The sequence below is a fragment of the Penaeus chinensis genome, chromosome 41, assembly GCF_019202785.1.
Source record: "Penaeus chinensis breed Huanghai No. 1 chromosome 41, ASM1920278v2, whole genome shotgun sequence".
NCBI classification, from domain to species: Eukaryota; Metazoa; Arthropoda; class Malacostraca; order Decapoda; family Penaeidae; genus Penaeus; species Penaeus chinensis.
Window position 1 is genome coordinate 8,801,409 of NC_061859.1, and position 22,004 is coordinate 8,823,412.

General features: G+C 54.5%; 1 protein-coding gene across 3 annotated transcripts in view; it reads left to right on the forward strand.

Annotated features, from left to right (window-relative positions):
* The window catches only part of LOC125047480 (protein spitz-like), a 72,326-nt gene that overhangs the window by 13,176 nt on the left and 37,146 nt on the right, over positions 1–22,004 (forward strand). For 2 of the 3 annotated variants that reach the window (XM_047645697.1, XM_047645696.1), the window contains one exon: positions 5,832–6,314. In XM_047645697.1, coding sequence (XP_047501653.1) covers positions 5,832–6,314 — 483 coding nt within the window. Of the gene's footprint in view, positions 1–5,551; positions 5,665–5,831; positions 6,315–22,004 lie in introns of those variants that run through there. The other variant, XM_047645698.1, reaches the window with a different exon arrangement.

Sequence of the window (22,004 nt, forward strand, 5' to 3'; positions counted from 1 at the left end):
TGCGATGTAAAATTTTGAAGTGTAGCTAAATTGTATATTCACTAACATCATCATCATCATCATCATCAATCAATCAATCAGCAATTAACCATCATCATTTTTTTTTAATTCACTCAGTGGGTCACGTAATTGAGGAAATGTTGCGTTAGATACGGGATGTGAACTCTTACCGGTGCTCCCCATTTTCCTCATCTCTTTCAAGGTACAAATACGGCGTCCAGCATGACACTTGAGGGGCTTCGTAAGTAAGAGGGCCGCCGGTGATTAAAGAGGAAACATTTGTTATTGAATCCGAAGTAGAGGGTAGATGCTTGGCCCCCTCTAATAGACCGAGTTTAATAGATGTTAAGGCCTAGCTACGAAGGATTGATGGGGTAGATAACAACAGAGAGGCTTGTCCGAAGTAGATAGACAGGGTAGACACCTGGAGAGAGATGAGAGAACATTGATAGATCGATGGATGTGTTCGATAGACGACCCTTACGAGCTGCACTGTAGAAGGTGCGGACGTGAGCGAGTTGCAAAACCGTAGGATTGCGGACAGGGAGCTGGTCTTGCGCTCCCGGTTGTAGATCCGCCCTACTTAAGCATTTGTTTTCTGCACAGTACTGCCGTGGCCGACCCCCCCCCCCCCCCGGCCCCTTCTTCTTTCCCCTTCTCCTAAATCCTTCCCTCTTTTTCCCGTTCCCTTACTCTCTCCTCATCATCATTCCTTCGCTACACCTTTCCACCCCCCCCCTTTCCCATCCCTTTCACCCCCATTTACTATTCCTATCTTCCCCTTCTTTCCCTACTCTTCTCCTTCCCTCTTATCGCCTCCTTTCCCCCTCCTCCTTCCCTCTTCTCGCCACCTTTCCCCTCCTCCCTCCTGTTATCCCCTCCTCCGCCTCCCCTCCTCCACCTCCCCTCCCCTCCTCCGCCTCCCCTCCCCTTCCCCGCCTCCCCTCCCCTTCCCCGCCTCCCCTCCCCTTCCCCGCCTCCCCTCCCCTTCCCCGCCTCCCCTCCCCTTCCCCGCCTCCCCTCCCCTTCTCACACTACGTACGTCGACCGCGAGGTTATAATATCGAGGTAATTTATATAAATGTTACTTGTTTCTTAGGCGAGGCTGAATACCGGTACTGTAAGTTATTTATTTTCTAGCATCGTCGTTTTTTAGTCTTTCTCCTCCTTCCTCGTCTTCCTTTTCCTCCTTCTCCTTTTCCTCCTCATCCTTCCTCGCCCCTCCTCCTCCTCCTCATCCTTCCTCGCCCCTCCTCGTCCTCCTCCTCCTCCTCATCCTTCCTCGCCCCTCCTCCTCCTCCTCCTCCTCATCCTTCCTCGCCCCTCCTCCTCCTCCTCCTCCTCATCCTTCCTCCCCCCTCCTCCTCCTCCTCATCCTTCCTCGCCCCTCCTCCTCCTCCTCCTCCTCATCCTTCCTCGCCCCTCCTCCTCCTCCTCCTCCTCATCCTTCCTCGCCCCTCCTCCTCCTCCTCCTCCTCATCCTTCCTCGCCCCTCCTCCTCATCCTCCTCCTCCCCCCCCATTTCCCCCTACTCTCTCCCTTCTCCCCTCTTATCCCTCCTCCTCACCCATTTTTTTTTTTTTTGCACCCCCTACACCCCCACTTCATCCTCTCCTATTATACTCCCCCTCCTCCTCCTCCTCCTCCTCACCGTCCCCTTCCCTAATTCCCTCCCCCATTCCTCCCCCATTACCCCCCATTCCTCCCCCATTACCCCCCATTCATCCCCCATTACCCCCCATTCATCCCCCATTACCCCCCCCCCCCATTCCTCCTCCCTCGTAGCGGTACAGCCCGCAGTGTTTGTCGAGGCGTTTTTCCTGTTGCTTTTTAGCTCGTGGTTACAGTGCAGCGCCTCACTTGACGACATTGATGGCGGACGTCGACTTCAGACAGGCAGACAAACAGATGGATAGACTGAAAGATGGATGGATGGATGGATGGAGGCAGAGCTTATGTGAATGGGATGCATGTGTTTTGGATAACTGCAGATAGATAGATAGGTAGATTGTGAGTTAGACACCCAGACAAAGGAAGTGGGGGAGAGAGGGAGGGAGAGAGAGAGAGAGAGAGAGAGAGAGAGAGAGAGAGAGAGAGAGAGAGAGAGAGAGAGAAATTAATTCGGTCCACCATGTTTACACACGAGACCCGATGCGATGTGTTGCTCGCGTGTGCGTGCGTGCGTACGTGCTCGTGGCTTCGCGTCTGGGCAGGCGGTGAACGGAGCAAAGTGAGGGGGAGGGGGAGGGGCATGGGCGAGAGGGTAGGGTAGGGATGAGAACTGGGAGGAGGGGAGGCGCGGGGGGGGGGGGGTCGGTGCCAGTGTCAAATGCCAAGGTAAGATGGGCTAGGCGAAGCAACCTAGGCGCGGCAAGGCAGGCAAACGGCCCTGTGCGCCCCCCTCCCCCACCCCCTTCCCCCACCCCCCTAGTCATCACAGGGAGAAAGTTCGCGAAGGCGGAGGCAAAAGAGTTTTGGGGTGAGGGGGAGGGGAGGGGGGGAGGGTGTCGTCTCATTTTTGTGTTTTCTTATATAATCGCGACTTTCTTGGTTTATATAGCCTATGTAGTTGACTTTCCGTTACCTGTGAATATGTGCGTAATACACCATACACACACACCATACACACACACCATGCACACACACCATACACACACACCATACACACACACCATACACACACCATACACACACCATACACACACACCATACACACACACCATACACACACACCATACACACACACCATACACACACACCATACACACACACCATACACACACACCATACACAGACACACCATAAACAGACACACCATACACAGTCACACCATACACACACACATACACGTAAATGGATATACACGCACGTGCACGCGCGCACGCATGGTCTCTCCCCGTCACTGAGCGGGCAACGGGTGGCCTTAACGTATTCCGCCCACGTCCGCGTCTTCCTTCTCGCACACACGCCCGCGGTGGGCGGTGTGTGCGGGGGCCTTCGTGGCGGGCGGGCGGGGGGGTGACTCCCGAATACTGCAGGCACACTTCCCGCACACTGATGCGACTGTTTGCCTGCTTGCTTGTGCTTCCCTCTGTGGCGTCACTTCCGATAAGCCGGCCAGACGCGCGTATATACACACCCGCGCTCGCATGCACGGACACTCGCTCGAAAGCCCGCATGCACGCCCGCACACACGCACGGATATTTCGCGCACACGCACGCACTCATGCACGCGCAAGCGAGTACGAGCGGTCCGGCGAGACGATTTCTACCCGGATCTGCAGCGTCCATGTTTGGGGCTTGGGTTCAAACGCGCTGTGACCATGTTAGGGGGAGTGGCGTGTTAATGGCATTACGCTGGCTCTGGATTTCCTTTTTACTTGTTTAAGGGGGATTGTTGTTTATTTATTATGTTTTTGTTTTGGGGGTGGGGGGGGAGGGGTTCGTGGAAGAATGGGTACTGTTTTGGTCGGTTGGAAGGAACGTTTATCGCCGGGAGGTGGTGGGATGGTGGAGGGGGGAGGGGAGGGCATAAAACGTTTTGATGAGACTGACTCTCTCTCTCTCTCTCTCTCTCTCTCTCTCTCTCTCTCTCTCTCTCTCTCTCTCTCTCTCTCTCTCTCTCTCTCTCTCTCTCTCTCTCTCTCGTGAACGGACGCGTTGTTGTTGTGACGGCGCCGTGGCTTTATTTTACAAGCAAACGCCCTTACTCGCCCCGTCTATCTGCGTCTGTTTTCGGTCTTTCTCCCTGTCCTCCCGATCTCTCCGTCTTTCCTTCTCTTCTCCCTTCCTTCCCTCTGTTTCCTCATCTCCTGTCCTCGCTCTCCTCTACCCCTTCCTTTCCCTCATCCCCTTCCCTCTCTCCCCTCAGCCCCTTCCCTCTCTCCCCTCAGCCCCTTCCCTCTCTTCCCTCAGCCCCTTCCCTCAGCCCCTTCCCTCTCTTCTGTACCCTCTACCCCCCCCCCCCCCCTCCGCTCTCCAGACGGGAAGGCGGCCAGAGATGTCCTTCGCGAGTACTGTCCTGTGACGGCGCGACGACCAGCAGCGACAGCAGCAGCAGCGCCCGTCGCATAATCTCGTTAGTGCCGCTGTCGCCGCGTCAACAGTTCCTGCGTCTGACTCCAGCTGCACCGATCGGGGGGGGGGGGGTGAAGATGGTGATGGGGTTTGGGCGTTCGAGTCGGTTTTTTGGTGGTTTTGTTTCGTAGCGGAAAGAGAGGGGCGGGGGGAAGGAGGGTATGGGTGGATAATGAGGTGGATAGATTAAATGGTTGGTTGTTATAGATACGAGAGAGAGGGCCAGATGGATTGATGGATTGGTTGTTCTAGATAAGGAGATACAATGATGGATTGAGTTGATTGCTATAGATACAGATGTTTTTTCTGGTGTGTTTGGCCAATTGTCTTTCTCGTATTCATTTCAGGCCATTTCATGCAACCCTCTCCCCTGGTGTGTGTGTGGGGGGGGTGGAGGGGGGAGGCTAGTAAGGGAAAGAAGAGAAGAGGCAAGAAGGGCAAGAGACCCACTTTCCCCTCGTAAACACGTCGTTATGGGAGCCGCTGCTTGCTCGGAACTCGTCTTCCGTGTTGGTTTTACCGAGATATTTAGATCGCATGGCGTTTCATTCCATCTTGCATCTGTCTTTCCCCCTTTTTCGGTCACTTCTTCGCCTCTTTTTTCCCTCTACGTCGAAAGCCAAGCGGTAGTTGTGTTTTTAAAGGAGCGTGAGACGGAAAAGTAAGGTGTGTACATAAGCAAGGTCCTGCGCAGAGCGAACGACGAGGGCGTGGGCGTTGGTTGGGTATGTGGCAGGGCATCCGGTAGTGGGCATCCGTTGGGCGGTGGCTGGCTCGATTAAGAACATTAAGAATTTTTTTTTTTTTTTTTCCCCCATTCAATTTGTTAAGGTTTAATTTTATATTTATCTCTACCTGTCTGTATGTGCTTGTGTTTATATGCATGGGCGGTGCGCGTGTGTGGGCCGGCTGAAAATAGCGAAAAATGTATACTTCCTTTCATGTTACTAGACACACGTCTTAATATTTTGAAGGGAAATTTGAGTGTTTGGGGAAGGAGAGAGGGAATTACATTTTTTTTTGTATTTGTTATATTTAATTTTTGTATGCTGGGGAGGGGGGGCTAACAATACATAATGGATATACTTTACATTCTCCTTTGAAGACTGGAAGCGGCTGGTACGGGACGGGAGGAGGCCGGATGGGGGGGGGGGGGGGGGGGGTCCAGCAGAGCCACGCGGTCTGTGGCTACTGGTCCGGGGGGAGGGGCGGGGATGCTAGCGTGCGTCCTTGGCCATTCCCCGCCCGGGCCTTCGCTGGCCATCAAGTGAATGCGTTTCCTCCTCCGCTGCCTCCGCCGCCTCCGCCGCCGCCGCCGCCATCGCTTGCATAGAATGGAGAGGGGGCGGGGGCGGGGCATGGGGGCCGGAGGCAGCGGAGGGCGTTGAGAGCGTGACGTCATCCGGGCACGAGCCAGGCAGCCGCTATTTTGGAGCGGCGGCGCCCCCCACTCCTAGGCAGGCGGAGTTGCACCAGGCTGTTGCAAGTGCAGTGTGCGTTGCAGCCCCGGCAGCAGCCCCCCACTCCAGACCTTCCGCCTGGAGGGGCGAGGCCTCGGCGATGTCCCTTCCCTCCGTTCCCTCCTCGGTAGGTCCTGCTCGAGATTCCGCGGCGTCGCCGGCGTGCCCCCGCCTCCCTCCCTCCCTCCCTCCCTCCCTCCCTCCCTCCCTCCCTCCCTCCCTCCCTCCCTCCCTCCCTCCCTCCCTCCCTCCCTCCCCGAGCGAGCCTCGCGTGACCACCTTTCCTCCTTTCAGACTGTTGGCGACGATGCAGCGTGGACGCCAGCGTGAGCGACAGCAGACGTCAACACTTCCACCCCCTCCCCCTCCACCAGCGTCAGGAGCAGCAGCAACACTGTGCGTGTTGTGAGGGCTGCGGAGGAGTGGCGTCGCAGGGCGAGGCTTCGGCGGGGCGCCGCGAGGGCCAGCAGCAGCAGCAGCTTCAGGAGGCGTGTCGGTGGCGGGCTCCTCCAGGGTGGTGGCGGTGGCGGCGGTGGTGGGGCAGGTGCCAGTGTGGTGGGCAGTGTCAGGACTGTAGCGTTATGGACAGTGGGGGCAGTGCAGGCCCACCAGCCGCTGCCAGCCCGCCCCCCGCCGCCCACCAGTGCCCTTGCCCCGCGCTCGCGCCCGCCCGCACACCCGCGCCCACATCGTCCAGGTCGAGGAGCAGCATGCCCTCGTACTCCTCGATACTCACTTTACTCCTCCTTCTAGTCGCCACGTTACCCAGGTTTACAGGTAAGTCCCTCCGCCTTGTTTTTCGCTTCATTCCATTCATTAGGTCTTCTCATTCGTCCTCCTCATTACACCGTCTAATTACTTCTCATAACCCCGGCTCATTAGTCCCTCGCCTTCCTCCTCCGCCTTCCTCCTCCGCCTTCCTCCTCCGCCTTCCTCCTCCGCCTTCCTCCTCAGCCTTCCTCCTCAGCCTCCTTCTCAGCCTCCTTCTCCTCCTCCGCCTCCTCCTCCTCCGCCTTCCTCCTCCTCCTTCCTCCTCCTCCTCCTCCTCTTCCTCCTCCTCCTCCGCCCTCCTCCTCCTCCTCTTCCTCCTCCGCCTTCCTCCTCCTCCGCCTTCCTCCTCCTCTTCCTCCTCCGCCTTCCTCCTCCTCTTCCTCCTCCGCCTTCCTCCTCCTCCGCCTTCCTCCTCCTCCGCCTTCCTCCTCCTCCGCCTTCCTCCTCCTCCGCCTTCCTCCTCCTCCGCCTCCGCCTCCTCCTCCGCTTCCTCCTCCGCCTTCCTCCTCCGCCTTCCTCCTCCGCCTTCCTCCTCCGCCTTCCTCCTCCGCTTCCTCCTCCGCTTCCTCCTCCGCCTCCTCCGCGCAAAGGATGCGGACGGAGACAGACGAGCGGAGCCGATCCCGGCGTCTCGACACGTCTCAGCGTCCGGCGCCGCCGTCCAGCCTTGAGCATGGCTATGAGGACAGCGGCACAAGGAGCTCACTAAGCGATGACTTGATGTATTGGCAATCAATCTCTCCGCCTTCAAAGGGAGCGCGAGGCCTTGCGTTGCGCCCATATATCTTTCGCACGCGCTCCGGGGACGCGCTCGAATAAGCACCTGTTAGTCTGCTTGAATTTTGAGAAGCTGACTTGAATTTATGCTTCTTCTTTTTTAAGTTTTGATAATTTGTAGTGTCACCCTTCCTCCCTTTCCCGTTTTCTTCTTTCTCGTCTTCTTTTCTTACCTTCCTCCCTCTTCCCCTTTCCCCTTTCTTCAATCCACTTTCCCTCCTCTGTCCCCTCTCTCCTTTCCTTTCTCCCCTCTCCCCCTCTTCTTCTCATCTCCCTTCCACTTCCCTCTGCGTCCCCCTCTCTTCTCCCTACCCCTTTCCTTCCTTCCCCCTCTCCCCCTTCCCTCCCTCTCTCCCCATCTTTTCCTTCCCTCCATCTCTCCCCCTTCCCTCCCTCTCTCCCCATCTTTTCCTTCCCTCCCTCTCTCCTCCTTCCCTCCCTCTCTCCCCATCTTTTCCTTTCCTCCCTGTCTTCCTCTCCCTTCGCTTCCTGTCTTCCTCTCCCTTCCCTCCCAGTCTTCCTCTCCCTTCCCTCCCTGTCTTCCTCTCCCTCCCCATCCTTCCTCCTCCTCAGCAATCACGTATTCAAACGAAAAGCTAACCGTCGGATCCATGAGCCCTTTTACTTGATCTCGAGACGTATTGTTATTGCCTTCACTCAGGCGACGCGGCGGTAAATCAAGAGGTGGCTTCCGCGGTGTAACGTTTCTTCCTTGTATTTTTAATGGCCGCCGGACCGACTCCTCGCGCGGAATACGGGATGCGGCTGACATTACCGGCGACTGCAGTCTGGCCGGCCCCCGGGGAGGCGACGGGCCGGGAAGGGCATGATGCTCTCGCACGCTCGCATGCACGGGGGATGGGGAGGGCTTGCAGGCACCATTGCTAAAGTACATGTACATGTACATTTTTATAGAAGCGTTTGCACACAAGTTATGTCGACTTGTACACTCACTCATTCACACGCACACGCACAGCAACACACACACAGTCTCACGCACGTACATACACTTACACACGTCCTCAATTACCCTCCCTCCCACTTCCTGTGCACACATGTGAGCGAATGTGAGTGGGCGAATGAATGAGTGAGTGAGTGGGTGAGTGGGTGGGTGAATGAGAGTGGGCCCCGGTCTACAGGAAGCACTGTGGAAGGGCCACACCATCTAGGGTCGCGAGATATCGATTGGGCCCTACCTGGCCTAGGATCAATGCGGACTGTCCATCACGCTATCATTAGCACGGTGTCGCCAGGTACTCTCAAGAGGACATCCTTCCCATTCACACACACACACACACACACACACACACACACACACACACACACACACACACACACACACACACACACACACACACACACACGCTTTTATCTCCCACCCCCTTCGCTCTTATCTTCCGTCACCTGATCTCTCTCAAACACAAACACACTCGTACGGCCACCGATTCGCCCCCCCCCCCCCCCCATCCTCATCAAATCCTCCGTTCTTTGCGTCTAGACTAGGACACCAAATGCATTCCTTGGGCGAGGGCTGGGCATTCTCTGCGCGTGTAGGGTACGTTCCGGGGGTGGGCGGGGGGGGGTGCGGTAAGGGACTGTAGGGCATGCAGGGGCACGTGAGGGTAGGCTGGGGGAGGCCCGGAATAGGCTACGGGTGTTTTCGAGGATGTCGCGAATTAAGATGCAGGTAGGGTAAGGTAGGCCAGTATGTGGTTGTACATGAGGAGTTAAGGTGTAAAAAATGATTTAGGAGAGCTGAGGGATAGCGAGAGGGTAGGTGGGTATTTGTATGTCGTCTGTCCGATGTCGGTGTGATATCGATGGAGAGGCAGCCAGACTACGGGGCTCTCTCCTACTCGATAATAATAAGTACTCTACCCTCGATTCGTCTCCTTTTCCTTCTTTCATTCACTTTCCCCCCCCCCCCCCACTATTCTTCCCCTCCCTCTTGTTCTTCCCTACTTCCCTCTTCTTCCCTACTTCCCTCTTCTCCCCTACTTCCCTCTTCTCCCCTACTTCCCTCTTCTCCCCTACTTCCCTCTTCTCCCCTACTTCCCTCTTCTCCCCTACTTCCCTCTTCTCCTCCCCCTCCTCTGCTTTCTTCTCCTCATCCCCCCTCCTCTGTTTTCCTCTCCTACTTTCCTTCTTCCTCCTCTCTTTCCTTCTTTCCTTTCCTTCTTCCTCCTCTCCTTTCCCCGCCCCCCCCCCACTCCTCTACCCTTACTTACCCCCCCCTCCTCTCCTGTAGTGTCATTGGGCTGTTGGAGGTTTGTTCTCCGCCGCCAATTGTAGACGGGTCCTTTTCTTTCAAGCAGCAGGATGAACTTCTTGTTGATTGGACCACAAGTGTACTTATCTCTGTCTGTCTCGGTCTCTCTCTCTCTCTCTCTCTCTCTCTCTCTCTCTCTCTCTCTCTCTCTCTCTCTCTCTCTCTCTCTCTCTCTCTCTCTCTCTCTCTCTCTCTCTCTCTTTCTCTCTCTCTCCTTTCTCTCTCTCTCTCTCTCTCTCTCTCTCTCTCTCTCTCTCTCTCTCTCTCTCTCTCTCTCTCTCTCTCTCTCTCTCTCCTTTCTCTCTCTCTCCTTTCTCTCTCTCTCTCTCTCTCTCTCTCTCCTTTCTCTCTCTCTCCTTTCTCTCTCTCTCTCTCTCTCTCTCTCTCTCTCTCTCTCTCTCTCTCTCTCTCTCTCTCTCTCTCTCTCTCTCTCTCTCTCTCTCTCTCTCCTTTCTCTCTCTCTCCTTTCTCTCTCTCTCTCTCTCTCTCTCTCTCTCTCTCTCTCTCTCTCTCTCTCTCTCTCTCTCTCTCTCCTTTCTCTCTCTCCCTCCCTCCTTTCTCCCCTCTCCCTCCCTCCCTCCCTCCCTCCTTTCTCCCCTCTCCCTCCCTCCTTTCTCCCCTCTCCCCTCTCCCTCCCTCCCTCCCTCCTTTCTCCCCTCTCCCCTCTCCCTCCCTCCCTTCTTCCTCCCCCTCTCCCTCCCTCCCTCCCTCCTACTCCTACTCCTACTCCCCCTCTCCTTCCCTCCCTCCGTCCCCTCTTAGTTCCTATCTGCTGAGCATCATCGCGGAAGTTTGTTCTTGTATTACCGTCTCCGACCTGTAATGGTCGTTGGCCTGATCTACTTTTGTCTTGGCGTTTGCTTGTTGCGGACTGGACGAGGCGGTGGGAAGGATCGGCCTCTATTTTGCTTTGGAAATGTTTTTTGTTTGTCTTTTTTTATCGCTGAGGCATTTTTTTTTTTTTTTGGTTTGAGCTTGAGGTTGGGCTGGCCAAGGGAGCGGAGGTTCGGCTCATTACCGAGTGAGTGGGATGTGCGAATTAAAGAGTCCATGCGAGTTAATCAGTTGCTTCCCAAGAGCGAGTTACTGTTAGGCCGTGAGCTATGGGCGGTGGGCGTCGCGCGGCGAGGGGACGCGTGCGGGCGTGCGGGTGTGTAGGCCAGACGTGAGCGTGACGGCGACAGGTGAAGGCCCGTCACGGTGGCGGGGTCCCGCAGGCCCCGGGGCGCCCCCTCCCTCGCCCGTGGCTGGCCAAGCGCGCCCATCCGGAACACTCGCCGCCCACCGCCCCGCCGACCAATCGCCACCTCCCCGCCGTGTGACTTCCGACCAATCACTAGCAGGTATCATGCAGGTGCGCTGGAGGCTCTCCTGCCGGCGGCCACGGCGTCGCCACCGCACGAACTTCCCTCCGAACCCTGGGGGCTTGGGCGGCGGGCGGCGGGCGGGCGGCGGGCGGGGGGACGGTTCTCCTCTCCTCCCGCTGCGTCGAAGGGGCAGCTGAGGGGGGCAGAGCGTGTCCCCTCGCAAGCGCCCCACCCCCCTCCCACCTTTCCCCCCTCTTTCTTCTCGTGCCCCGGGTAACTTGATCCCCCCCTACCCACCCACGCCCTACTTCCGGTGGCGGGCTGGTGGGTCTCCCTCTCGCCTTTCTTTTCCTCTCTCTCTCTCTCTCTCTCTCTCTCTCTCTCTCTCTCTCTCTCTCTCTCTCTCTCTCTCTCTCTCTCTCTCTCTCTCTCTCGCTCTCTCTCTCTCTCGCTCTCTCTCTCTCTCTCGCTCTCTCTCTCTCTCTCTCTCTCTCTCTCTCTCTCTCTCTCTCTCTCTCTCTCTCTCTCTCTCTCTCTCTCTCTCTCTCTCTCTCTCTCTCTTTCTCTCTCTCGCTCTCTCTCTCGCTCTCTCTCTCTCTCTCTCTCTCTCTCTCTCTCTCTCTCTCTCTCTCTCTCTCTCTCTCTCTCTCTCTCTCTCTCCCCTCTCCCTCCCCATTCCCTCCCCACTCCCCTCCCCCATTGTAACTAATGTAATATAGTTTTTTTAAAGTCGATATAAAAGAAATTAAATCCCTCCCCCCTGTCCTGACCCCCTCCTTTTCTCCTTCTCACCTTCATTCTCTTTTCCCTTCTCTCTCTTTCTCTTTTTCTCAATCGCTCGCTTATGCCTGTCCGAGCCCTCTTTGTCTCAAGTCGCAAGCCCCTTTCCCTCCCCCGCTGTTTCGGCATTGCCACCGGATTTTCGTCCTTACTGCTGAGGGTTAAAGGGTGGAAGGGTGTGGGTTCCGGAGCCTCCTGGTGGTAGTGCTGCGGCTACCAGCGATCCACATCTGGAGTCATTAGGTTGCCATAAGTACTCTCTCACACCCACGCGGAGGTACTCACGCTGGGTCTGGGGGGGGAAGGGGAGGGGGGGGTGGCGGCCAGGAAGGCACTGCTCTGACTTTGGGGCCAAGGAAGGGAATGAGAGGGAGGGAGGGGGTGGCGGGGAGGCACTGCCCCGATTTTTGGTCCGGGGAGAAAGGGGTGGGTGGGTGGTAGGGGGCGGTCGGGAGGTACTGTCTGACTTCGCTACCTTGTCAGCTTCTTCCCCTCGCCTGCAGGTCTTGATGTAAACACGCCCCTCCTCCTCCCACGCCTTCCCTATCGATGCCTCGGGATGGCCCGCTCCTTCCCAAGGCACGGCGACAAGTGCCGTTCCTTGTGCCAGCGCGAGTGTGGGGCTGTGGGCATAATGTGAGGTCGTGTAAGGTGACTACGCGATACAGGGCAGTTGCAGGGCAGTGGCATGGATACGGTGTCATGCGTGCTTTCTCGGGACGTGCATGGCGGGGTCGCGTTACCAGGCGTGCTTGTCATTGCATACCGAAACGTTTAGAGTGTCTGGTCTTTTCTTAGCCCGGGTGTGTGAGGGGGGCGGCAGCTTCCGTCGTCTGGCTGCGAGGAGGCGGCGCCTGTCGTGTTTTGTCATGTTGCGCGCCGCCCCGGGCCGCCACTCGCCTCCGGCCGCTGCTGAGCCCGCCTCGAGGCCTGGCCGAGGCCCCTGGCGAGTCGGCGCCGTGGCCTCGGGAGTGACCCGTGACCTGGCGGCCTGGACAACAGGGGTGGTGCGAGGCGGTGACGACGTTACCCTTGGTCACGTCGAAGCCAAGGCCCCAGGGCATCCTGCCAAGCTATAAACGGCGCTGCTCTGGCAACACGCTCGTAACACCGCCGCGCAGCGCTCGCCGTGTCCCAAGCTTTCGCTCACTGCACGTCGCTGCAACCGCTCCGCCGCTGACGAAGTGGTGTGGGCTTGGCCGCCGTCGAGGACACCTGCCAACCTACACGCTACACGTGGCATCACGCCCTTCCTCCCCCCTCCCTCCCTCCCTCCCCTTCCCTCCCCGCCCCTGCAACCAGCCCGTGTCCCTCCAGGCCCCGGCAGCATTACCTTCCTCTGCCCCTTAAGAACGTCAAGCAATGTGAAACGGATATACAAGTATGCGCCTGTACGTCGGCGGTGTTTGGGTTTCACGGCTGGGAACCTCTCGGCGCTGGGGACTTGTGTAAAGCATGGAAGCGAAGGGGCGAGGGAACCCGATTTGCCACCGAGGAAAAAGTCCCAAATCGGGCGCTCATTCACTGCCCCCAAGTCTGCCAGCGTGTATGGACGGGACGAATCGAGAGCAGCGCGATGGTTGTGTAAAGCAGTGAGATAAAGAGGGCGAATGAGTGAGCGAGAGGGAGAAAAATGAGAGCGAGAATGGGTGAGTGGGAGTAAATGACAGTGAATGAATGCACAATTGGAAAATATAGAGCGAGTGAATATATATGAGTGAGAGAAAGAATATGTGAGTGAATATATGAGAAAGGGAGTGAGTATATAATCAGCGGCCATGATCCTGTATGTCACACGGCAGTCTTTTTCAAGACCTTTAATTCTCGCTCCACATTTGTCAAAGTGCGCGTGTGCGTGAGGGGCTCGTGACAAGGTTACGCTGGCGGATGATGGTTCCCTCACGAAAGCTTTCTCCCGGGCCTTCGTGCGAAAAGGTGTGTGTGTGTGTGTGTGTGTGTGTGTGTGTGTGTGTGTGTGTGTGTGTGTGTGTGTGTGTGTGTGTGTGTGTGTGTGTGTGAGTGTGTGTGATCGAGCATGGACTTGTTTGAAACTTACTATGTAGGGCAAGGAATGAGAAAAACACAGGCAAAAAGCCAAGTTCAGAAGCACGTATTCCGTTGGTAAGTGGTGTGTTCGTCAACGCCCGTGATGGTATTTACAAGCAGGATAGAAAATGAGAGGCCTAACCTTTACCGAGTTTGGCAGAGCTAATGGGCCTTCTTTTTACCCCGGCAGGTTACATAGGCCTAGGTTAGGGTAACAAGCGGTCGGGAAATGGGAGCACTGAGCAGAAGGACATGTGATCCTATTTAGTTAGGACATCCTTAACCGCGGTACAGGATACGACAGGAAAACCTGAAAAAATAAATAAGGGAAATGGCGTTTTACGTTCTAGAAATTGCATCCTCCTCTCCCTCCCCGTATTTCCTTTGCTTTTCATTTTCCTCCTCTTTTTTGTTCTCCTCCTTCCCTTCCCTTCCCTTCCCTTCCCTTCTTTTCTTTCCCTTCTTTCCCCCTTCCCCTGTTCTGACCCCTTTTCCTCCTTTTCTTCTCCACCCTCCCTTCCTTTCTCCCCTTCCTCTCTCCCTCTTCACTTTTCCCCCCTCGTTTTTTCTTCACTTTTTCACCCTTCCTCTCCTCCCCCTTTCTTCCCCTTCCTCTCCCCCTTTCTTCCCCTCCCCCTTTCTTCCCCTTACCCTCTCTTCCCCTCCCCTTTTCTTCCCCCTCCCCTTTTCTTCCCTCTTCCCCTTTCTCCCCCCTTCCCCTTTCTCTCCCCTTCCCCTTTCTTCCCCCTTCCCCTTTCTTCCCCCTTCCCCTTTCTTCCCCCTTCTTCCCCCTTCCGCCCCGCCTCCTCCCTGGACGCTGATTTAAATAGCGCGGAGTCATAGGCAGCTGACTTCGAGTCCAATGGTGCCGATGTTTGGAAAATATTCTCGGGTGCTTTCGTCAGCCGCCGGAGCATGGCGTCTGATTCTTTTTTTTTCAAAATTTTTGCTTGTGTGTTTGTTGTTTGTGGTTGTTTGCTTGCTCTGTGTTTATTGTTGTTTTGGTGTGCGTGCGTGCGTGTATGTGTGTTTGTTTGTTTGTGTGCATGTGAGGTGTATTTCCTTGCGTGTTTTCTTGTGTATCTTCCTGCCTTCGAACGTGGGAGCGCTCAGACCTTCAATCGGGAATGTGTTTACTGTTTCGCGACGGTGTGACTCCACCGGTACACGACAGTTTTATGCCCACGCCCACACGCCCACGCGCACATGCTCTCCTTTGTCAGCGTGCACGTCCAAGGATGGCCAGGTGATCTGCGAAGAGATCAGCCTACGGATATTTCTCTCTCTTCCCTCTCCCTCTCTCTCTATCCCCCTCCCTCTCTATCCCCCTACCTCCTTCCCTCTCTATCCCCCTACCTCCCTCCCTCTCCCTCTCTCTCCATCACCCTACATCCCTCCCTCTCCCCCTACCTCCCTCCCTCTCCCTCTCTCTCCATCACCCTACATCCCTCCCTCTCCCTTTCTCTCCATCCCCTACCTCCCTCTCTCTCTCTCTAACCCTTCATCCCCTCTCCCTCTCTCTCCCTCTCTCTCCCTCTCTCCCTCTCTAACCCTTCATCCCCTCTCCCTCCCTCCCTCCCTCCCTCCCTCTCCCCTCTCCCTCCCTCTCCCCTCTCCCTCTCTCTCCCTCCCCTCTCCCTCTCTCTCCCTCCCCTCTCCCTCTCTCTCCCTCCCCTCTCCCTCTCTCTTCCTCTCCCCTCTCCCCTCTCCCTCTCGCTCCCTCTCCCTCTCACTCTCCCTCTATCCTCCTACCTCCCTCTCTCTCCCTCCCTCTCCCTCCCTCTCCCTCCCTCTCCCTCTCCCTCTCCCTCTCCCCCTCCACATTCACTCACACCCTGCAAGGTAAATGATACACCTTGGGAACGGCGTAAGGGTTGTCTCGCTTGTTTGCTTGTGATTCCCGCGCTCAGCCGCCCTCTGTTTCTCGGTTCAGCCTTTGAAAATGTTTGATTTGGTTTGTTTATATTTTTATTTTTGGTTACATATTTTTCGTTTCCATTCCCTAGGCGGATGAGTCTCTTCTTTCTGGCTTTCGAAATTCTCGAAAGTTCTTTGGCCCTACGTTGGGCGAACGACTTTTCTTGGCACGAGTACCCCCCCCCCCCCCCGCTCCCCAATGGAAGCCCGTCTCCGAAGTAGGTCAGGAGGGATAGAGGGTCGGAAAGCACATTGGGGGCTAGGGTGAAACGGGGAGGGGGGTGTACTTTACTCCTCCCCTTCCCCCTCTCTTCCTTTCTCGGGGGTGCCATAAGTGTAGGCCTATCCCCGTGCCCGTGCCCACGGAGGGTGCCAGCTTCCCCGCCTCATTAGGGTGCCCCGTGTGTTTGGCCAGGTCCTGGGACACGGGGTAAGGAGGAGTCTGGGAAAGACGTTTGATTTCGTTATTTTACACACGTACACGCACGCACGCACACACACACACACACACACACACACACACACACACACACACACACACACACACACACACACACACACACACACACACACACACACACATTTTTATCCTCACATTTGGCACGACTGACTATCGTTCGTATATGAAGATGTTACAGAAGACACAGGAAAAAAACATGAGCTCTCGTGTCCGGTTCCAAAATGCACGAACAAGAGAAAGAAATGCGGAAGAGAGAGAGAGTGAGAAAGAGATGGAGGAAAATATACAAGCGAAATAAGATTTCAAGAACAAGAAAGAGAGAGAGAGAGAGAGAGAGAGAGAGAGAGAGAGAGAGAGAGAGAGAGAGAGAGAGAGAGAGAGAGAGAGAGAGAGAGAGAGAGAGAGAGAGAGAGAGAGAGAGAGAGAGAGAGAGAGAGAGAGAGAGAGAGAGAGAAAGAGAGAGAGAGAGAGAGAGACGGAGAAAAATATACATGCGAAATAAGATTTCCAGAACAAGAGAGAGAGAGAGAGAGAGAGAGAGAGAGAGAGAGAGAGAGAGAGAGAGAGAGAGAGAGAGAGAGAGAGAGAGAGAGAGAGAGAATGAGAGAGAGAGAGAATGAGAGAGATTTAGCGGTAGCGTGTCACGTGTTTCGAGTTTCTTTCGGGTCAAGTCAAATCCTTAAACTCGTTAACCTTCCGAGTCGATAAGAGGCCAGGCAAACGAGGCCAGAGGCGGTCAAGCGCGGCAGCGAACTGGCCTCCTGGAGGTGGTGATTGCCTCTTGGGGGGGGGGGGGGACGGAAGGAGGGAGAAAGGGGGAGAGGGTATAGGAAGCATGGAAGGGTAGGGGAATGTAAGAAAAAGGGAGAGGAGAAGAGAGGGAGGGAGGGAGGGACAGGGAGTGTGGGATGGAAGATGCGGTTTGGAGGGGGAGGGAGAAGTAAGAGCTTGGAGAGAGGGAGAGGGAGAGGGAGAGGGAGAAGACGATAGAAACAGTGGGGGGGGGGGAAAGGGCGGTGGAAACATGGGGAAGGTGGAGGAGCTAAGAGTTGGAAAGGGGTGGTGGAGAAGTGTGTGTGTTGGGGGGGGTGGGGGCAGTTTAGCGGTGCCAGATGTGTGGCAGTTCGGGCAGGAAGGCGTGACGGCAAGTTTGTTCATGCTGGCTAATTTGACTGCTCTGTTTCTTTTTTTTTCTATTTCTCTCTCTCTTCTCTCTCTTCTCTCTCTTCTCTCTCTTCTCTCTCTTTTCTCTCTTTTCTCTTCTCTGTTTCTTGTTCTTGAAATGTTCTTTCGCTTGTATATTTTCCCCGTCCCTCCCACAATTCCCCTTTGTAAATTTTCCTTTCTCCTTTCTTTGTTTTTTCTTGTTTCTTTTTCTCATTGTGTGCTGGTTTCCCATTCATCTCTCCTCTCTCATTATTTTCTTTGTATGTCTTTTTCCGCTTGGTTTCTCCCTTCATTTGGTCTTGTTTTTTGTACACTTATCCATTTACTTTCATATTTCCTTCGATATTTGTTATCTTTTGCGAGTTTTCATATATACTTTATCATTATTATTCTTCGCTTACTCATTTTTGTTTTTTTCAATTATTTTTCTCTCTCGTTGTTATCATCTGCCTTGTCTTCTCCCTCTCCTTTCTCTTCTACTTCATTCTTCTTATTTTTATTTCCTTTACTCAGTATCCCGTTAACTTCCATGTTCGTCTTCATTTCATTCACCTATCTCCTTCTCTTCCTTCTCCTCCTTCCCCCTCTTCCTCACCCTCCCTCCCTCCTTCCCCCTCCCTCCCTCCTTCCCCCTCCCTCCTCCCTCCTTCCTCCCCTCCCTCCTCTTTCCCCTCTCTGTCCCTCCTTCCTCCCCTCTCTCTCCCTCCCTGCCTCCCCTCCCTCCTCCATCCCCTCCCTCCTTCCTCCTCCCTCCTCCCTCCTTTCTCCCCTCTCTCTCCCTCCCTGCCTCCCCTGCTCTCTCCCTCCATCCTCCCCTCCCTCCTTCCCCTCTGTCCCTCCTCCTTCCCCTCTCTGTCCCTCCCTGCCTCCCCTCTCTCTCCCTCCCTGCCTCCCCTCCCTCCTCCCTCCTTCTTCCCCTCTCTCCTCCCTCCTTCTTCCCCTCCCTCCTCCCTCCTTCTTCCCCTCCCTCCTCCTTCCTCCCCTGCTCTCTACACCCTTCTTACAGCGACCGGAAGCGCCCGAAATGCGGCTCATTTTGGGCAGAGGAGCCACCATGAGGGCGAATAAATCTTGTGAGGGAGGGAGAGGGGGAGATGGGGAAGGAGGGAGGGAGGGGGGATGGAGAGGTAGATGGGGAAGGAGGTGGGGAAGATGTAGAGGTAGATAGGGAGGGAAGGGAGAGGCCGCAGGAGAGCGAGAAGGGAGAAGGGATGAGGGAATGATATTAGAAGGGGGAAGGGGAGGGGTGAAGGGCAGAAAGGAAAGGGGGAAGGGGGAAGGGAGAGAGGGAGAGAGGGAAAGGGAGAAGGAGAGAGGGAGAGAGAAAGGAGAGGGAAGAGGGAGCCGCGTGGTTTCATTTCGGGCAAGGGGTGAGAGAGGATGGCCGGTGGTGGGGGGGGGGGGGGGGAGGGGTAAAGAAGGTCGTATGGATAGAATACGCCGGCGACTGTTACCGGCCTTGTTGTTGGTTATCATTATCCTCACCATCATCAATTATCAATCGTCAATTGTCTCACTATCGCTCTTCGTCATGTCCTATTTATCATTGCTTTCTTTGTTTTTATTGGTTTGTTTGTTCGGGGTGTGAGGGTTGGAGCTTGGCTTGGAAAAGTGTTGTGTTGCGTTCCTGAAGGTCGTTTTTCTGGCTTGTTATATAAATGCATGTTCTTTATTTTTGTACATTATTTATCTGCTTATTCACTCTGTCTTTATACCTGTATTTATTGTTTCCTTGTTTATTTATTGACTGCCATTTGTTACTGGTATAGGTTGGGAGTCACTTATATGAGGACGATCGATTGGTAGATGGATGGTTGCATTATTATCTACTTAACGATGTAGTGTGAGTGAAGTGGGGGGGGGGGGGGGTTGTAACGTACTTCCGTGTTGTGCACTCTTTTCGTTTCTTTTTTTTTTCTTTCTATCTCTCTCTTTTCGTTTGTTCTTTTTTTTTCTCTCTCTCTCTCTTTGTTTGTTCATTTTTTTCTCTCTTTTCGTTTGTCCATTTGTTATTATTTTGTGTCTCTTCGTTTGTTCTTTTTTTTTTTTCATTTCGTTTGTTCATTTATATATTTTTGACTTTCCCTGTGCACAAAATCGGTTGGGCGTCAGGTAGGTAGGCTCCGGCGTGGGCCAGCGAATCCCAGAGGCCGCCACCGTCACCCCAACCTGGCCAAGTCGCACCCCCTCCCCCCTTCTCCACTCTCCCTCCTCCCCTCCTCCCCTCCTCCCTTCCCTCCTCCCCTCCTCCCTCCTCCCCTCCTCCCTCCTCCCCTCCTCCCTCCTCCCCTCCTCCCTCCTCCTCCCTCCTCCCCTCCTCCCTCCTCCTCCCTTCTCCCCTCCTCCCCTCCTCCCCTCCTCCCTCCTCCCCTCCTCCCTCCTCCTCCCTCCCTCCCCACTCCCCTCCTCCCTCCTCCCTCCCCTCCTCTTCTTCCCTCCCTGCCCTCCCCCACTCAGCAACCCTCCAACCACTTTCTTGCCCTCAACCACCGACACCTTCCTCGCCAACCCACAACCTCACACATATGTAACCCCGTATTCTTATTGTTATTCTCCTTCTTACTCTCTTTCTTGTTGTTCTTCCCTTTTTTTCTTCTTCCTCTTCTCGCTGTACATACTCATCCTCATCATCTTTCTCTCTTTTCTTTTCCTTCCTCTTCTTCTTCTTCTTCTTCCTCTTCTTCTTCTCCTTCATCACATACTAGCGCGTGCACTTCAAGTGACGATACTGCTGGGTAGCTTGGTGGCAGATAGGTGTCTGTTTCTTCAACTTTTCTTAACTCTATTTTTTGTTTTGTTTTCTAGTTCTCTTTTCTTTTGCTATCACTTTACTCTTTTTTTTTAATCTGTTCCACATTCTCCATCCCTCCTCCTCCTCCTCCTCCTCCTCCTCCTCCTCCTCCTCCTTCCCTCCTCCTTCCCTCCTCCTTCCCTCCTCCTTCCCTCCTCCCCTCCTCCTCCTCCTCCCTCCTCCTCCTCCCTCCTCCTCCTCCCTCCTCCTCCTCCTCCTCCTCCTCCTCCTCCTCCTCCTCCTCCTCCTCCTCCTCCTCCTCCTCCTCCTCCTCCTCCTCCTCCTTCCCTCCTCCCTCCTCCCTCCCCCCTCCCTCCTCCCCTCCTCCCTCCTCCTCCCCCTCCTCCTCCCCCCTTACTTCCCCAGCAGAAGTCCTCCATTACCCTGTCGATAGGACGCTGCTGTGTACTCTCAGGACCCTTGCCTTCACCCGGTGTCCCTTTAGAAGGAAGGAGAAAGGGGGATGGACGAGAGAGAGAGAGAGAGAGAGAGAGAGAGAGAGAGAGAGAGAGAGAGAGAGAGAGAGAGAGAGAGAGAGAGAGAGAGAGAGAGAGAGATGGGTACAGGAGGAAGGGATGAGTTAAGATAAAGAGGAGGAGGGAAAGCAGGAGAAAAGGGAGAAAACCGGAGGAGGAAATAAGGAGAATGGGAATCAGAAAGGCAGGCATCACGATGAACGCTTACCAGGTCTGCCCCAAAGCCATTTGTTTGTCCTGTCGGCGGCGTGTGAAGAAGACGAGCCGACCCAACCCAGCCAAGCCGTTCCCTCGGTCTTGGCTTGGGAGTGCGCGCGCCTCTCTCTCTCTCTCTCTCTCTCTATATATATATATATATATATATATATATATATATATATCTTTCTTTCTTTCGTTCTTTCTTTCTTTCTTTCTTGCTCTTTCTCTCTTTCTCTTTCTCTTTCTCTATCTTTCTTTCTCTCTCTCTTTCTCTATCTTTCTTTCTCTCTCCCCCTCTCTCCCTTTCTCTTTCTCTTTTTCTCTTTCTCTCTTTCTGTTTTTTCTTTATCTTTTCTCTCTCTTTTCTCTCTCTCTTTTTTCTCTCTTTCATTTTAATATCGTTTTGTGAGTTTTTGGATTCGTTTTATGTTATTGTACTGAGATTGTTTTTGTTTTGTGTGTGTGCGCGTGTTTTATCGTTGTTTGAGACAAGTGCTAGGCGCCGTGTGCAGTATGTTAACTCTCCCAGCCACACCCAGCCACGTGGGACTACTCCTTGCTGACACACTCTCTCTCTCTCTCTCTCTCTCTCTCTCTCTCTCTCTCTCTCTCTCTCTCTCTCTCTCTCTTTCTCTTTCTCTTTCTCTTCCTCTTCCTCTCACACGTCCATCACGCATCACTCGCCTCCCCATCACATCTCTTTTTCACTCTGCTCTAGTGATCTTTCGCCTTCTTGTTTTTCTCTCTCCCCTCTTTCTCCATTCTTTTTGCCATCCCCTTGCTCCGTCTCTCCCTTGTGTGTACCGAATGCCTGAAACATTTTCCATCCGGTTATCGGTGACTCACCTAGAGCGACGTTTGCCAAAGAATCCGTCAATAGCTGACACGCCAGGGAATCACGTCTGTCTGTCTGTCTGGGTCTGTCTGTTTGCGCCCCTTTAAACCCCGGTCTTCACTTCTTCCCCTTCTCATGCCGAGCAGACATAAATTGATAGCATTATTGAAGAGAGAGGTGCCCCCTGCCCTTCTTATGCTCTCCTTCCTCTATCCTTGTCTCTCTCTTCTCACTCTTCTGCACCCTCCTCTTATTCCGCTTTCCTTCTTCTCGGTCTCTTTTTTTTCCTTCCTTCCCCCATGCGCATACTTTAACTCTATCTCCTTTATATCCCCTTTTGCGCGCACACCTTCCACTTCCTCATTCCCTTCCCTTCTTCCTCGATCCTTTTCCTCTCCCTCCCATTCCCCTTTCACTTCCTTTTTCCCTTTCCCTTCCCCTTTCCCTTCCCCTTCTTTATCTCCCCCTCTTCCCCTTCACTTTCCCTTCCCTTCGGAATTTATTGGACGATTCAGGTCGACATATTAAAAAATAGGGGAAGGGTGTGTGTGTGTGTGTGTGTGTGTGTGTGTGTGTGTGTGTGTGTGTGTGTGTGTGTGTGTGTGTGTGTGTGTGTGTGTGTGTGTGTGTGTGTTTGTGTTTGTGTTTGTGTGATTTTGGAATTGTTGACTGT